We start from the raw sequence: 18,174 nt of genomic DNA, 5'->3' as shown, positions 1-18,174 counted from the left end.
ACGTTAAGTTGTGTGTTGCCGAACAGAAAAGGCTAGTTATCTCCCTTGTTTTTCTGATAACGTTCGTAAAAGGCTACAGATGTAAATACTTTGATGTAAAGAATAATCCTACAAAGTTTCAATCACATCCGATGAACTTTGTCAAAGATATAAAATGTCTAATTTTTCCTTTGACGCTGACCTGTGACCTTGAAAAAGGTCAAAGGTCAACAAAACCATCGTTAAAGTGTAGAGGTCATTGGAGGTCACGACTAAAGAAAATATGAGCCCGATCGCTTTGATAGTTTCCGAGAAAAGATATAAAATGTCTAATTTTTCCTTTGACGCTGACCTGTGACCTTGAAAAAGGTCAAAGGTCAACGAAACCATCGTTAAAGTGTAGAGGTCATTGGAGGTCACGACTAAACAAAATATGAGCCCGATCGCTTTGATAGTTTCCGAGAAAAGTCCAACGTTAAGGTGGTGTCTACGGACGGCCGGCCGGACAGACTAACACTGACCGATTACATAGAGTCACTTTTTCTCAAGTGACTCAATAATGGTCTCAGTTCGCGGTCATGAAAAAGCTCGCTAAAGCTCGCAGTTTTCATGATCCGCTAACTTCGACCATTATTTTTAATAATCACTGAGACTCGGCATGTAACCTCTACAAAGTCATCATCCGCCAAGGATAACACACCTTCACACAAAGATGTCCTGAACACAGTAGCCAGTGGCTCTGCCAACTCATCTGCCAATTCTCTCAGAATTCTAGGGTGCACATTATCGGGACCTGGTGATTTGGACACATTGAGAGACTTTAACAGTTTGAGAACACGCTCCGTTTTAATATCAATAGTGCCTAAGGTTGAGTTCAAATTTCGTTCAGTGCATTCCGGTATGGATGACAAATCTTCACGTGTAAAAACGCTGCTAAAAAACTTGTTTAACACATCCGCTTTGCCTCGGTCGGAGGTATACTGAGTCCCGCCAGAGTCCTTTAGATCAGGAATAGTGTCCTTTGTTTTCATTTTTATATTTAGTCAAGTTTTGACTAAATATTTTAACATCGAGGGGGAATCGAAACGAGGGTCGTGGTGTGTGTGTGTGTGTGTGTGTGTGTGTGTGTGTGTGTGTGTGTGTGTGTGTGTGTGTGTGCGCGTGCGTGCGTGCGTGCGTGTAGAGCGATTCAGACCAAACTACTGGGCCGATCTTTATGAAATTTTACATGAGAGTTCCTGGGATTGATATCCCCGAACATTTTTCTCCTTTTTTCGATAAATGTCTTTGATGACGTCATATCCGGCTTTTCGTGAAAGTTGAGGAGGCACTGTCACGCTCTCATTTTTCAACCAAATTGGTTGAAATTTTGGTCAAGTAATGTTCGACGAAGCCCGGACTTCGGTATTGCATTTCAGCTTGGTGGCTTAAAATTTAATTAATGACTTTGGTCATTAAAAATCTGAAAATTGTAAAAAAAAATAAAAAATTATAAAACGATCCAAATTTACGTTTATCTTATTCTCCATTGTTTTCTGATTCCAAAAACATATAAATATGTTATATTTGAATTAAAAACAAGCTCTGAAAATTAAAAATATAAAAATTATTATCAAAATTAAATTTTCCAAATCAATTTAAAAACACTTTCATCTTATTCCTTGTCGGTTCCTGATTCCAAAAACATATAGATATGATATGTTTGGATTAAAAACACGCTCAGAAAGTTAAAACGAAGAGAGGTGTAGAAAAGCGTGCTATCCTTCTCAGCGCAACTACTAAACCGCTCTTCTTGTCAATTTCACTGCCTGAACGGTGGACTGACGATGCTATGAGTATACGGTCTTGCTGAAAAATTGCATTGCGTGCAGTTTCATTCTGTGAGTTCGACAGCTACTTGACTAAATATTGTATTTTCGCCTTACGCGACTTGTACTCCTTGCATGTGCGTAGAATGCTTTTGGGGTTTTCTTTGCAGATTTGGCTATTTCTTTCTCATGGTCCTTTAAGGCTCTTTTCATCATCAGACTCGGAATATTACAGCACAACAAAACGATACACCAACCGCATTTTCTGCCACTACTGTCAGATCAAAGTTCTTGTCCTACATGCCTGTTTAATCTAGTTGTACCACTGTGAAAGATCACGACAGAAGTATCAGCATGCTCATCTAGACCTTTTACTGTACAAATTCATGCGAGACTCTACGTACGTGAAAATAATTGTGACAGAGCACTACATTAACATTTTCTCGCCCTTGGAACATCTTAAATCAACATGATCATGGATTTTAATTATATAAGACACGAGAAAAGAGGCAAATAGTTACGCAGTTATCATTTTGAACCGTTGAAATTCAAATATTTTTCAAGCGGCGGAACGCTTGCTTGATTCATCATCAGACTCAGAAAATAGCACAACAAAACGATGCATGCCAACCGCATTTTCTGCTACTAAGCTTACTGTCAGATCAAAATTCTTTTCCTACATGCTTGTATAATCTAGTTGTACTATTGTGGTGTGTGAAAGATCACGACAGCTAGAAGCATCAGCATGCTTAATCGCGGTGACACGTCATTCGCTGATTTACTGTACAAATGCGAGTAAGCTTATACCGACTCTGTTGACTCTACGTACGTGAAGATGATTGTGCGGAGTGTGACACAGCATTAAATTAACATTTTCTAGCCCTTAGAACATCTTAAACAACATGATCATGGATTTCAATTATATGAGACACGAGAAAATAGGCAAATAGTTAGGCAGTTATCATTTCGAACCGTTCAAATTCAAATAGATCTATTTTTCAAGTGGAAATAGTATTAGTAAGACTAAGACATGACCGGCGACTTCTGCATTGGGTGGTTGTAACAACAAAACACTTTCACAAACAGTTAATTTCCCCCAAATCATCTTATAAGCACCATATACATAGATTCTGACAAATAAGACTGAGCATCATGGCATAATACTCACGGAATTTCCATTTCAGTTGAGTTACCGGACTCGCACGTCTACTTCAATTTGGAAAGCGTGGTTATTTGATTTGATACCCTTTAGCTCTTCTGATTGGCCAGCTGCATCTGAATTTGGAAGCGAAATTGGAAGCGAAATTGGATAGGTCGTGAATCTGATTGGCTCTTCTGAACACTGAGATCACAGTGTAAGCCTGCGTGAGGCCACTTCCCATTCTCCGCTGTTGGCGTATTCCAATTTCGCGAAATCGAAAGTAGAGGAAAGCGACCCTTTAAACGCTCCCAGCATGCGTTTACACTATTTGATTTCTATGTACTCCGAATGCAGAGACTTCCACTACAGTGACTTCCGTCGTCTGCTGTGCGCTTTCGGAGTGGTGTTTGCATTTGATTCTCAGTATGGCATTCGCTGTTTGTTTGTTTATTCGTTGTAGTTGTTCGCTTGTGTTGCCAGTTAGTATGATTGACTTGAACTGCGAGACGATATAGAACCATGGTTTCTCTGCAAGTGTGTGGTGTGTTTGTGTCTCTGTTTCGAGTGTCGACCTACTTGCTGAAAACATTAAATTCACTGATTTAACTTTTCAATGTGTTAACTCTTGTCATTATATTTAGTCAAGTTTTGACTAAATATTTTAACATCGAGGGGGAATCGAAACGAGGGTCGTGGTGTATGTGCGTGTGTGTGTGTGTGTGTGTGTGTGTGTAGAGCGATTCAGACTAAACTACTGGACCGATCTTTATGAAATTTGACATGAGAGTTCCTGGGTATGAAATCCCCGAACGTTTTTTTCATTTTTTTGATAAATGTCTTTGATGACGTCATATCCGGCTTTTCGTGAAAGTTGAGGCGGCACTGTCACGCCCTCATTTTTCAACCAAATTGGTTGAAATTTTGGTCAAGTAATCTTCGACAAAGCCCGGGGTTCGGTATTGCATTTCAGCTTGGTGGCTTAAAAATTAATTAATGACTTTGGTCATTAAAAATCGGAAAATTGTAAAAAAAAATAAAAATTTATAAAACGATCCAAATTTACGTTTATCTTATTCTCCATCATTTGCTGATTCCAAAAACATATAAATATGTTATATTCGGATTAAAAACAAGCTCTGAAAATTAAATATATAAAAATTATTATCAAAATTAAATTGTCCAAATCAATTTAAAAACACTTTCATCTTATTCCTTGTCGGTTCCTGATTCCAAAAACATATAGATATGATATGTTTGGATTAAAAACACGCTCAGAAAGTTAAAACAAAGAGAGGTACAGAAAAGCGTGCTATCCTTCTTAGCGCAACTACTACCCCGCTCTTCTTGTCAATTTCACTGCCTTTGCCATGAGCGGTGGCCTGACGATGCTACGAGTAAAATGGCATTGCGTTTCATTCTGTGAGTTCGACAGCTACTTGACTAAATATTGTATTTTCGCCTTACGCGACTTGTTTTAATGATGACACATGAAGCATTTTTTTCTTCAGATTTAGTGTTAGTATTCCCTTCGGTTTTCAGTGTGACTATAAAGCAACACCTGAGCAGGTGAGACTGCTGCGCCGTACTGACGCGATACGCTTTTTCTGTCATTCGTTTCGGAGTGTTGTTTCAGATTTTCAGAATATTTTCGCCACGTCGTCAATTGCTGACTTTTAGTGACTAGCGCTCTTTAAGAGGCCAAAGACGGAGAAAAAATAAAAAGTAACTGAGGATAGAAAAGATTTAAGCATAAAAGGAGTAGTCAAACGAAACAAAACAATCAAGGAGGAACTGAATATAACTGAGACCCTACTCTAACTTCGAAATAAAATAAGGAGTAGGGAGGAGTTAGAATGAGAGTTTGGAGAGCTCCCCTCTGAAAGATACCAGAGAGGGAGCCTCAGCAGCAGCTAGCTGCCGGGAGGGAATTCCACACGGGGATGGTACGCGGGAAGAAGCTGTATTTGAAATAGTTTGTACGGGCGGAAATTTGGCGAAGTTTAAGGTTGTGGTTGGATCGAGTTCTGCCAGTGCCAGGGGTGAGGTAGGGGTCTGAGGGGATATCTACCAGGTTGTTGATGATTTTGTGGAGCATTGTGAGTTGGGTCTTGGTGCGCCTACTTTCTAGGGTTTCCCATCCGAGTGACTGCAACATGGAACTGACACTACTTTCATAACTATAATCGTGTGTCACATACCTTGTTGCCCTACGTTGAATCTGTTCTACCTTTTTATATTTAGTCAAGTTTTGACTAAATATTTTAACGTAGAGGGGGGAATCGAGACGAGGGTCGTGGTGTATGTGTGTGTGTGTGTGTGTGTGTGTGTGTGTGTCTGTCTGTGTGTGTGTGTAGAGCGATTCAGACTAAACTACTGGACCGATCTTTATGAAATTTGACATGAGAGTTCCTGGGTATGAAATCCCCGAACGTTGTTTTCATTTTTTTTTATAAATGTCTTTGATGACGTCATATCCGGCTTTTCGTGAAAGTTGAGGCGGCACTGTCACGCCCTCATTTTTCAACCAAATTGGTTGAAATTTTGGTCAAGTAATCTTCGACGAAGCCCGGGGTTCGGTATTGCATTTCAGCTTGGTGGCTTAAAAATTAATTAATGACTTTGGTCATTAAAAATCTGAAAATTGTAAAAAAAAATAAAAAATTTATAAAACGATCCAAATTTACGTTTATCTTATTCTCCATCATTTGTTGATTCCAAAAACATATAAATATGTTATATTCGGATTAAAAACAAGCTCTGAAAATTAAATATATAAAAACTATTATCAAAATCAAATTGTCCAAATCAATTTAAAAACACTTTCATCTTATTCCTTGTCGGTTCCTGATTCCAAAAACATATAGATATGATATGTTTGGATTAAAAACACGCTCAGAAAGTTAAAACAAAGAGAGGTACAGAAAAGCGTGTTATCCTTCTTAGCGCAACTACTACCCCGCTCTTCTTGTCAATTTCACTGCCTTTGCCATGAGCGGTGGACTGACGATGCTACGAGTATACGGTCTTGCTGAAAAATTACATTGCGTTCACTTTCATTCTGTGAGTTCCACAGCTACTTGACTAAATATTGTATTTTCGCCTTACGCGACTTGTTAGTCATCTCTACGGTGTGCAGGTTCCAAACTGCACTACAATACTCTAGGTGTGGTCGTACAAGCGTGAAGTATGCGTTGGACTTGGTCTTCTTGTTGGTTGTGCGTAGGTTTCTTTTCAGGAATCCGAGAACGCCGTTTGCTTTCTTGGTAACACGGTCGATGTGGGACTTCCATGAAAGGTCACTACAGATATCTACACCTAAATACTTGGAGCTGGTTGTCTGCTCTAGTGTGAAACCTTTCAGAACATAGTCAAAGGTGGTTCTCTTGCGTGATCTGGAGCAAGTCAAAACACTACACTTCTGTGGGTGGAATTCCATACCCCAAGTCCTTTCCCACTGTGACAAGTTTGTTTGTTTGATTTTACGTGTGTTTTTGTGTGTGGGGGTGGGGTGTTTTTTGTTGTTGTACACTGAATTAATATAATTAGGACAGCTTTGTCTGAGATCAGTTCTGCTTAGCTTTTAGATTGGTTCCATTTATGCTTACATGCAGGAGTGGGACTCTCTTGTGAGGAAATCCCTTTATTTTAGGGGGGTTCGGGGGCATTACAATTTTTTAAAATGGTACATTAAAATCTGTGCATTCTGAGACTAAAATTCAACTCTTTGGATTGTGTGAAAAAGACATTCTCCACATTCTCAAGCCTCCAGCGTTCTTTTTCATCTTCACTTCTCTCCATATCATTCAGTCAACAAGTTATACTGTGATGAAATGGGACGCGGAAAAATAGATTACTTTTGCGGAATTCATAAGTTGTGTCCGCGGAAAAGTCCCACCCCTGATATGTTAAGAAGGCCCCTCTTTTTGCCAAAAGTCCCACCCCTGATATGTTAAGAAGGCCCCTCTTTTTACCAAAAGTCCCACCCCTGATATGTTAAGAAGGCCCCTCTTTTTGCCAAAAGTCCCACCCCTGATATGTTAAGAAGGCCCCTCTTTTTACCAAAAGTCCCACCCCTAATATGTTAAGAAGGCCCCTCTTTTTGCCAAAAGTCCCACCCCTGATATGTTAAGAAGGCCCCTCTTTTTGCCAAAAGTCCCACCCCTGATATGTTAAGAAGGCCCCTCTTTTTGCCAAAAGTCCCACCCCTGATATGTTAAGAAGGCCCTTCTTTTTGCCAAAAGTCCCACCCCTGATATGTTAAGAAGGCCCCTCTTTTTGCCAAAAGTCCCACCCCTGATATGTTAAGAAGGCCCCTCTTTTTGCCAAAAGTCCCACCCCTGATATGTTAAGAAGGCCCCTCTTTTTGCCAAAAGAAGACTGATGCAATGATTCCTGCCAGGATTCGAACCTGGAACTCTGACCAGTAACTGGCCAGTGTGTAGCCATTACACCACAGGAATTTTGGCATCAAATCATACCTTTTGAATGCAAAAGGATGTTTTAGATCTGAGCCTTTTTTTTCTTTCCTGTTAGTTATCAAAACTTTATTATTGAAAACATGCCGGTGTAGGATCCGGTCCGGTCCCCCCTCTGAAGTAGTCCCCCGGGGGACCAATTCGTGGCAAAAACTGCTCTATAATGGTCCCCCCTTAGACATCCAGCCTCGTTTTTCTTGTTACAATGTTAGTAATGTTACCAGCAATTTTAGAGAAAAGAAAGGAAAGAATCAGAGACTGGTTTCATTTCTTCTTATCAGTATTTATTTATTATTCATTTTATTTCATGTCATTTTTCTTTTGAACGGCATTATAAATCAGATCTATTTTATTTTCTGCAAAATATAGTCAAACAAAGAGATTGCTGTCTGTGCACTACATAATACCGGACGAAGATATAGATTGAAAATGGCTTGAATGCCTAAGAAAAACGAGGCTGGATGTCTAAGGGGGGACCATTATAGAGCAGTTTTTGCCACGAATTGGTCCCCCGGGGGACTACTTCAGAGGGGGGACCGGACCGGATCCTACACCGGTAACAAGAAAATTCACAAAGGTCAGACACACATAAGCAAGCCCAAAAAGGATTTAGAAACAAAAATTAAACCGCACATCCACACATCCACACTATATGTTATGCACACAGAAACTAAAGCAGATATATAACAGACCGGTTAAAAGGTGTCAGGTAAGGACAAAATGCAGGCAAAAAAAAAAGCAAGGACTAAGGCACAGGATTTTGAAACAGAAAGAGGGGGGGTGAGAAAGCAAATTGTTTTAAAAAGCAAGCACTGCATGCGCAGCCAGAATAGTATTTTTCAATAAATTAAAATTAATGTTACATGATGTGTCAGATAGGCAAGCACGTCCTTGGGGCTTGGGTGGAACCTCGGGGTGATTACTGAGGGCCTCTGGTCAATGGTGTCCATCTTGTACCACAGGCACACAATCTCTGACACCTGGCCGTTGGTGAGGGGCGTCACCTGGTCACGCAGACCAACCAGAAAGTTGGCCAGGTGGGACACCTTCTCAAACCCTGGCACTCCATCCGGACCCAAGCATTGCTGAAAAGCAGCACAAACCGGTTAGAGAGGCGTTATGATGGAAAGCTGATGGTAAAGATTTGAGACTATTGCTAGCGACGAGGATTGAAAACTATTTCTTAAGTATGTCAAGGAATTGAATTTAGGTTATGTATTCAACTTCAAATATAAACAAGTCGCGTAAGGCAAAATTACTACATTTAGTCAAGCTGTGGAACTCACAGAATGAAACTGAACGCACTGCATTTTTTCACAAATGACCGTAGTCCGCCGCTTGTGCATAACGGAGTGAAACTGACGAGCCTGTTCAGCGCGGTAGTGGTTTCGCTGTGCGCTGCATAGCACGCTTTCCTGTACCTCTCTTCGTTTTAACTTTCTGAGCGTGTTTTTAATCCAAACATATCATATCTATATGTTTTTGGAATCAGGAACCGAAAAGGAATAAGATGTTATTGTTTTTAAATCGATTTCGGAAATTTAATTTTGATCATAATTTTTATATTTTTAATTTTCAGAGCTTGTTTTTAATCCAAACATAACATATTTATATGTTTTTGGAATCAGGAAATGATGCAGAATAAGATGAACGTAAATTTGGATCGTTTTATATAAAAACTAAATTATTACAATTTTCAGATTTTTAATGAGCGAAGTCATTACCGTATTTGACGGATTACAAGACGCACCGTTTTATAAGCCGCACCCCCGACTTTTAACAAAAAAATTGGGACGAGCCACGTACAGGCCGCGTCACTATATTAGCCGCCATCGAAAAAAATAAAATCAGATCGTGTCAATCAATCAAAACAACCAGGCAAACGAAAGTACGGTATTGGCGAAATCGGCTCCGAGAATAAACAAGTGAAACAAAGAAGAAAAGTGGAAAAGTTTGAAGAAAAATATCACACACACACAATTTGTAACCAACACACACACATGTAGTCCTGCCCGGAATAAGCTTTTTTGGGATGATTTACGACTTTTGCGCACATTTCGAGCAGACGAAAACACAACATGGCGGCTCTCGCTCCTCCAACTATCGCGAGACACAAAAAAACAAAATCTCGCGCGCGCGAGATCCTGATACATCCGGTGTTTCTCTGTACGCTATCTTGTCACAACGACTTGTTGACAAACGAAGATTCGCGAAAGAAAGAGAAAAGCGCCGAGTCTTGAGTAGAGAGCTAATAAAGTACCGGTAATCGCTAATCGAGCGATATGAAAATCCGCAGCGACTTCCATTAGGTGAATGCTATTCAAGTTTAGGTAACGTTTTAGCCGCATCTTTTTATAAGCCGCAATGTGATTTTTTTTTTAAAAAGTCGCGGCTTGTAGTCCGTCAAATACGTTAATTAATTTTTAAGCCACCAAGCTGAAATGCAATACCGAAGTCCGGCCTTCGTCGAGGATTGCTTTACAAAAATTTCAATCAATTTGATTGAAAAATGAGGGTGTGACAGTGCCGCCTCAACTTTTACAAAAAGCCGGATATGACGTCATCAAAAGTATTCATCAAAAAAAAAGAAAAAACCGTCCGGGGATATCATTCCCAGGAACTCTCATGTCAAATTTCATAAAGATCGGTTAAGTAGTTTGGTCTGAATCGCTCTACACACACATACGCACAGACAGACAGACAGACAGACAGACACACACACACCACGACCATCGTCTCAATTCCCCCCCCTCTATGTTATTGACTAAATGTAACAAGAAGAGCAAACGCTCGATCGAGTCACTTTCGCAGTTCTGAATATTATATGAGGCATCAGATGGACAGGAAGAAATTGCTATTCACAACACAATGAGTCACGTTCACATAAAATTTGAGCCCGGTCACTTTTATAGTTTCCGAGAAAAGCCCAACGTTAAGTTGTGTGTTGCCGAACAGAAAAGGCTAGTTATCTCCCTTGTTTTTCTGATAACGTTCGTAAAAGGCTACAGATGTAAATACTTTGATGTAAAGAATAATCCTACAAAGTTTCAATCACATCCGATGAACTTTGTCAAAGATATAAAATGTCTAATTTTTCCTTTGACGCTGACCTGTGACCTTGAAAAAGGTCAAAGGTCAACGAAACCATTGTTAAAGTGTAGAGGTCATTGGAGGTCACGACTAAACAAAATATGAGCCCGATCGCTTTGATAGTTTCCGAGAAAAGTCCAACGTTAAGGTGGTGTCTACGGACGGCCGGACGGCCGGCCGGACAGCCGGCCGGACGGCCGGCCGGACAGACTAACACTGACCGATTACATAGAGTCACTTTTTCTCAAGTGACTCAAAAACACAGTATTGGCGTTAACCGGTAACTACCGGTATTTTACCGGTTGAAATGAGAAAATACCGGAAAATAATTGGCTGCCGGTGTAGGATCCGGTCCGGTCCCCCCTCTGAAGTAGACCCCCGGGGGACCAATTCGTGGCAAAAACTGCTCTATAATGGTCCCCCCTTAGACACCCAGCCTCGTTTTCGACTGGTCCCCCTTGGCGATTTTGGTCCCCCCTCGCATCCAAAATAGGCCCCCTCTCGAACTGGTCACCCTCTTTTCTAACCAATGTAGAGCTATGTCAGTATTTATTTGAACTTTATTGTTATAGTGTGTGTCAACTCAGTAGAAAACGTGACTCTGGATCTCTCTCACTCTCTCTCTCTCGCCCCCCACACTTTCTCTCCTCCCCCCATCTCTCAAACACACACACACACATTTTATGCACGCACGCGTGCACACTCACTGGGTCAAGGTTACAGTGTCAAATCTAAACTTTTAAAAGTGATTTAACTTCGACATCACTTTGCTCCTGTTTTTTGTGTCACTCCTTAGACCAGAACTGTTAGTCTTCTGCTATGTTACCGTAACCACACCTATTATTTTTTTTGGCCCTATCTCTCTCTCTCTCTCTAGCAAAACCTGAAATAGACATTTACGTTCTTTGACAAGAAAAACTTTATTTCAAAAGCAAACTTGATCTTTCCATTTCCACATTGGACTCTCATGAGGATTATTTGGTATGTCCAGTCAAACTGTGTCAAAGAAACAAGAAATGAAACAAGAAACAGTTAATGAATAGCAAAGAGTTGCAACAGAAATTGTTAACCAGAGCGCTGTGCACTTTATAACGCAACATAAATGTAAATTAATAAATTGTTAATCCCACATCTTGTCCTGAAATGAGCAAAATAATAACAATAGCAAAGTACCAAACAAACTTCTACCGTACTGTCTTTGCATGAAAAGTCATCGAATGCATGAAAGTCCACATTTTCTGTCATTTTTTTTTAAACTGGAAATAGCATTTAGAGAATAACATCAAAGACCAAGTATCTAATATTTTCTATACAACGCCATAGAAAAAATATTTCTTCAAAATTAAGTAAGTGTCCATGACATGAAAACTAGTTGCCACCTTTGGCTTTCAGCGTACTTCAAGTAGACAGTCAAGACTGAGTACCAGTGTCTCAAATCATGACCTTTGAAACAACAACAAGTCGCGTAAGGCGAAAATACAATATTTAGTCAAGTAGCTGAGGCTTACAGAATGAAACTGAACGCAACGCAACGCAGCAAGACCGTATACTCGTAGCATCGTCACTCCACCGCCCGTGGCAAAGGCAGTGCCCGTGGAATTGCGCTGAGAAGGATAGCACGCTTTTCTGTACCTCTCTTCGTTTTCACTTTCTGAGCGTGTTTTTAATCCAAACATATCATATCTATATGTTTTTGGAATCAGGAACCGACAAGGAATAAGATGAAAGTGTTTTTAAAACGATTTCGAAAAAAAAATTTGAATAATAATTTTTATATATTTAATTTTCAGAGCTTGTTTTTAATCCGAATATAACATATTTATATGTTTTTGGAATCAGCAAATGATGGAAAATAAGATAAACGTAAATTTGGATCGTTTTATAAATTTTTAATTTTTTTTACAATTTTCCGATTTTTAATGACCAAAGTCATTAATTAATTTTTAAGCCACCAAGCTGAAATGCAATACCGAACCCCGGGCTTCGTCGAAGATTACTTGACCAAAATTTCAACCAATTTGGTTGAAAAATGAGGGCGTGACAGTGCCGCCTCAACTTTCACGAAAAGCCGGATATGACGTCATCAAAGACATTTATCAAAAAAATGAAAAAAACGTTCGGGGATTTCATACCCAGGAACTCTCATGTCAAATTTCATAAAGATCGGTCCAGTAGTTTAGTCTGAATCGCTCTACACACACACACACACACACGCACAGACAGACAGACAGACAGACAGACACACATACACCATACCCTCGTTTCGATTCCCCCTCGATGTTAAAATATTTAGTCAAAACTTGACTAAATATAAAAACAGCAGAAGACTAACAGTTCTGGTCTAAGGAGTGACACAAAAAACAGGAGCAAAGTGATGTCAAAGTTAAATCACTTTTAAAAGTTTAGATTTGACACTGTAACCTTGACCCAGTGAGTGTGCACGCGTGCGTGCATAAAATGTGTGTGTGTGTGTTTGAGAGAGAGAGAGAGAGAGAGATAGAGAGTGAGTGAGGGGGAGAGAGAGAGAGAGAGAGAGAGAGAATATTGATTGACTTATTTATTTATTGTTTGAAATTCTAGTAATATTTAATGTTCAGTATTCGGTAAAACCATCTCATAAACAAACAGAAACAAAAAGAACCAATGCAAAAAAAACACTAAAAGAAACCACTGAAAGAAACAAGAACACAACCAAACAAATATATCTCACACACAAAAATAACAACAAGCACATAAATCGGAAAAAAAAGAAAGAAAAAAATGTTCCTATGGCCCTGTGCTTTTGGGGACAATAAAGTTTTGTAACAATAAAGTTAAAAATAAATACTGACATAGCTCTACATTGGTTAGAAAAGAGGGGGACCAGTTCGAGAGGGGGCCTATTTTGGATGCGAGGGGGGGCCAAAATCGCCCAGGGGGACCAGTCGAAAACGAGGCTGGATGTCTAAGGGGGGACCATTATAGAGCAGTTTTTGCCACGAATTGGTCCCCCGGGGGACTACTTCAGAGGGGGGACCGGACCGGATCCTACACCGGTATAACCTACCGGTTGATTTGTAGAACTACCGGTTTTTTTGCTGGTAAAACAACAAAAGCAGTACTCTGAGTTGGACTCTTACTGGTTCCAATGACCAGCCTACCTTTTTTTTCTGGATAGTTTTCATCATAAAAGTTTGTGTACCAGTTTGAAAAAATATTAGCGCCATCACTGAAACAACAGGGAACGCATAGCAACTGGAGCACATAATTATTGAACGATAAATTCTTACATTAGGGTCGGCCTTGAGTAGGTCAGGCACACTACACAGGGTCGAGAAGGCTGTTGTCTGGCTGGTCAGCAGAAACGGCCAGGATGAGGTAGCGGAGATGGAGGAGGTTCGTCTTGCAGCGTAGGTGGGAGTAGGAGGTGGGTTGGTGGGAGACTGTTTGCAGTGGGGGTAGGGGGTGGGAGGTGGAAGACTGCTTGCAGTGGGGGTAGGGGGTGGGGTGGTGGGAGACTGCTTGCAGTGGGGGTTGGAAGTGGGATGGTGTCGTCCCATTTGGTCAGGGCAGAAGAGGAGGTAGGAGGCTGAGGTAGCGAAAACCACCATGCTGGCGTCGGCCATCGTCATGTCATCCACCTCAGTCAGGTCGTGAAAACCCTCATCAGCACTCTCCTCCTCCTCATCGTCGTCCCCAGCGTCCTCTTTCTTGGCGTCCTCTGTGTCAGCAGGCACGTACTGCAGAGCCCTACCTGTCTGGGAGTACATGTACTCTACCCCGATCAGCTCACCTGCAATAGGTACACAAAGGGGTTGTTACTCATAACAACAATCAGCTAAGAAATGTCTACAGTTGCTGTTTTATTAAACCATCACTCTGTATCACAGCAAAGTCTCCTACAAAATTGTGACCATAAAAAACTGTATACAGGTAATCATGCAGGTATGTAAAATGACTGAACACTTAATACCAGTGTGCTTGTTGGGCATGCTGAAATCGGGGTAGAGGGGCTCGTCCAGTAACTCGGCACTCAGCTGGTTGGCAATGTGACGCAACCTTCTGCTGTAAGTGCCGGGCTTGCTCGACACAGAGGTGGCGGCCTGCGCCTGGTTCCACCGCGCCAGACCCTCCACCAGGTAGGCCTGGAAGTGGAGGTCGCTGGCTGTACTCCCTGCACAACAGACAACTTTTGTTACTTAAAACACGTTTGAACACAAACACTAAACAGCAAAAAACAGTGGAGACAAAAAAAAAAGGCAGGCGACAGAGGAACTTGGCAAAGATATAGAATAATAGTCAGTCTAAAAGCAAATACACATACCTGGAATGAAGCAGTTCAGGTGAAGGTGAAACGATTCCAGGGAGGTTGAGCTTCTGGCGCAGCGGTAGGTGTTGAGCAGCTAACCCCCCTTCTGCATGGTCCCGGTGACGGTGTAGAGTTCATGGTCCCGGTGACGGTGTAGAGTTCAATGCCAGGGGGGTCCTGGAGGCAGGGGATGTGGCGCTTGGCCTTCAGCCACTCTTCCATCATGCCAGATGTGTTGAAGAGTGGCACGCCCATGGTGTCCACCCCCTGCTCGCCGCCCAACGCGTCCAGGAGCTGCTGGATGAGGACTTGGATGTCATCAGTGCTGCTGGTGGCACGGCGACAGTGTAGAGCAAGCTCTCGCCGCCTGATGCGACTGATGACATCCTGGTCGCTGGGGTTGACGAAGCCCTGGCGCACCAACTCCACTCTCTTGGCCGTCTTCAAGGCTGTCAGGTCCGCCTCGTCCCACTGGAAGATGCACTGGGAGAGGCGGCTCATGAAGAGGCTGTAGAGTGGGTGGGCGTCGGTGGTGCAGCCACTGGCAAGCCGGCGCATGAAATGTCAGATGTCAAGGCGGATCTGGAGATCGGGCCAGCCCCCGAACATGGCATGGGTGGCACCCGAACAGCAGTCCCTATCCACGCAGAGAAGCTGGGGCGGCTCAACAGAGGCCTTAGCGTAGCGGTCAATCAGACCGGACGCCATGTTGGCCAGCCCACAGCCCTCCTTAGCGGTCAGGACGCTGATGAGCACCTGGCCTTGTTCCTTGCCAACGTTGCTGGCCCACTCCGCCGTTCTGGCACCATGGCCGGCAAGCTTCCTGGCGACCTGCAACACACAGCATTGTCAGATACACAACAATCACAATCCAGTCAGTTATCTGTTAACAGAACGTCTTCTTGTTAACCAAGTCAGTAACATGATACTATAAAAGCTCCTGTTAGTGCTTGAGTGAGTAACGATCACATAACTACTCCTGAAGTTCATCTCTATGTTGTTCCTTTTTTCACACCAGTAGCGATTCACAGCCAAAATACAGGAACACTAAATAACAAACACAGATCTACCAGAGATCGAAATCACACGATACAGATACCTTTTTTGTCGAGTCCAGTTTTAAAACTGTCCCGAAGGTGGAGGTGATGGCGGCCTTGACATCATCGATCCGCCCCAGCACATCCTGTTAGTAGTCAAAGTAGAAGTCATGAGTTTCTTTCTTTCTTTCTACATTTGATGGTGATAAACCTGAACGTAAATAATTTCAAACAGGGAGACTACTGTGTAAGCTAAGAAAAGAAACAAACTTGCATCAGGAATTTCATCATGGTTATAATTTTTGAAAGGATGGTAAAATATTAAACACTGTCCTACCAACCTGTCCATAGACGCGGAGAAACCACTGATGGGCTCGGACAGGATCCATGCTGGGCGGCCTGGGGCAAGGCTGGGTCGTGGTTGACTTGAAGGCCTTCCGGTCCGTCAGGATTTGGATGTTCCTCTCCAGCCAGCTCTCCTCGTGCTGCTCCCTGATGGTTTTCCAGAGCTGAACCGGGCCATTGCCCAACCCACGTTGCCGCAGCATGCGAGCAACACGCTTGTTGCAAAAGTATTTGTAGGTTGGGATGGCCGGAAACTCGCTCCTGTAATCAAAACATCATTGTTGATTTAACGTTCATTAAAATAAAAATTACACTGTCAATTCACACAAAAGCGTCAGAAAGCATGATATCGAAATAATCAATATCGTTGTAAAATCAATTAACCCTTACACTGGTGCAATTCCTCAACACATGTTACATAGCCACTGGTGAATTAATTGAGAGAGAAATGAAGAAAAACCGTCATATAGGTTTTCGCATTCATGGGAGGTGATCAGGACTGACCAAGCAGACTGAGCCAATAGCGCGACATATGTGGCGACAACCAGGTGACAGTATAGGTAAAGCGTAAGGGTTAAAAAAGAGATGGCACCAACCTATGCCCAACGTCTAGCTGTGCCAGGACTGCGGCGCTCTAAGGGATGACCTTCCTCCTGCAGTCCGGGCACTGAAGGTACTCGGTCACCATCAGGTAGTATCCATCGATGTCGAGTACCTTCTTGACGATGGGGTAGGAGCCAGCGTGGCTCAGCTCCACTCCTGTGCAGTGGGAGTGGGGGCACACGAGTACGTACTTCCACAACCTCTTGGGCATCCACACAAAGAGCCGGTGGCCAAAGTACCGGTCGATGCGTGGGCAGAGGTTGTGGATGAGAGCCGGCTCAGCGGGATACCACCAGAGCTTGTGGATCCTGGAGTAATCCAGCTCCGGGGTATCGGGGTTGCTGGAGGACCATCTGAAGAAGGCCTTCGAGACCCATGCGTGGTCCACCTTCGGGAGAGAGTCCCTCCAGGACTGGGACAAGGGGAATCCTCCTGAAATCAAACACATCAGCTGTATTCACCACGTATTCAATACACAAACAACCACATTGCCATAATGATTACAGGGACATAAGAGAGGAAGAAACAATTAAAACAGCTGGTAAGCACTGAATTCAGTTACAAGTCACCCTCAGGCAAAGAAAATGTTGTGTTAATCAGACCCCTCCTTTCTTTTTTGGTCTTACCTTGCCTTGCCTTTCGGGACACAGGGGCAGCTGTGGTAGCTGCCACAGGTAGTGCGGGGGGAGCAGACGTGCTTTGTCTGCCTTTGAGGTGCTGTGGTTGGAGGGGACGATGTTGGAGGTGCCAAACAAGCTTAAACAATTTCAGGCATCAACGATTACATGGTTGTACTGACTGAGTACACAAATTCATGACACAAAACTGGGAGTGTAAACATTCTAAGCAACACTAACCCAGCACAACATTAGTGATCAGAAACATAACAGGTTGTTGAGAACTATTTTTGTCAATAAAACCAAACAGGTACTAAATTTCAACGCCATCCCCAAAATACACAGAATCAATAGAAATAGACATTACATGAAAAATTGATAGCTTCTGTTCCACTAGTCAAATTTAAGCTGGATCAATTACAAATTCCTTAAGAACAACAATCAAAATCATAACAGAGCTTGTGGATCCTGGAGTAATCCAGCTCCGGGGTATCGGGGGTTGCTGGAGGACCACCGGAAGAAGGCCTTCCAGACCCATGCATGGATAGAAAAGCAGTCATACAATAAATAACATGAACTGCAAAAGTGATATGTCAAACAAGAAGGGCAAAGCCCATACGACTCACATGCTTTACACATTTTTCCTACCAAAATACATGTGACCTTGACCCAAGGTCAAGGTCATCCAAGGTCATGCAACACAAAGCTGTTAATTCAAGACATAGGAAGTACAATGGTGCTTATTGGCTCTTTCTACCATGAGATATGGTCACTTTTAGTGGTTCACTACC

At 42.3% G+C, this 18,174-nt stretch overlaps 1 protein-coding gene across 2 annotated transcripts; it reads right to left on the bottom strand.

Annotated features, from left to right (window-relative positions):
- Window positions 1–7,965: 7,965 nt before the first annotated feature.
- On the bottom strand, window positions 7,966–17,193 carry LOC138974932 (uncharacterized). Of its 2 annotated transcripts, XR_011458452.1 has the most exons (5): window positions 16,760–17,193; window positions 16,160–16,424; window positions 15,881–15,964; window positions 14,797–15,612; window positions 14,469–14,646 (listed from the first exon to the last, which is right to left on the bottom strand). XR_011458452.1 is itself a non-coding variant. In XM_070347644.1 (4 exons), the coding sequence occupies exons 2-4, from the start codon at window positions 14,462–14,464 to the stop codon at window positions 8,243–8,245; spliced, it is 768 nt and encodes a 255-aa protein (XP_070203745.1). In that variant the 5' UTR covers window positions 14,465–14,646; window positions 14,797–15,339; the 3' UTR covers window positions 7,966–8,242. The 2 variants fall into 2 exon arrangements, 1 of the variants encoding a protein (XP_070203745.1); XM_070347644.1 differs by lacking the exons at window positions 15,881–15,964; window positions 16,160–16,424; window positions 16,760–17,193 and adding exons at window positions 7,966–8,488; window positions 13,763–14,265 and having other exon boundaries at window positions 14,446–14,646; window positions 14,797–15,339.
- Window positions 17,194–18,174: the final 981 nt, after the last annotated feature.

The sequence above is a fragment of the Littorina saxatilis genome, linkage group LG8 (assembly GCF_037325665.1).
Source record: "Littorina saxatilis isolate snail1 linkage group LG8, US_GU_Lsax_2.0, whole genome shotgun sequence".
Taxonomy (NCBI): Eukaryota; Metazoa; Mollusca; class Gastropoda; order Littorinimorpha; family Littorinidae; genus Littorina; species Littorina saxatilis.
Note: the sequence above shows the minus strand (reverse complement) of the source record. Positions and strands in the feature narration are given on the sequence as shown.

Coding starts and splice junctions, on each gene's coding strand:
- LOC138974932 (XM_070347644.1), bottom strand. Junction 8,489..13,762: donor TACTCAAGGCCGACCCTAAT/GTAAGAATTTAT, acceptor GCTGCTTTTCAG/CAATGCTTGGGTCCGGATGG.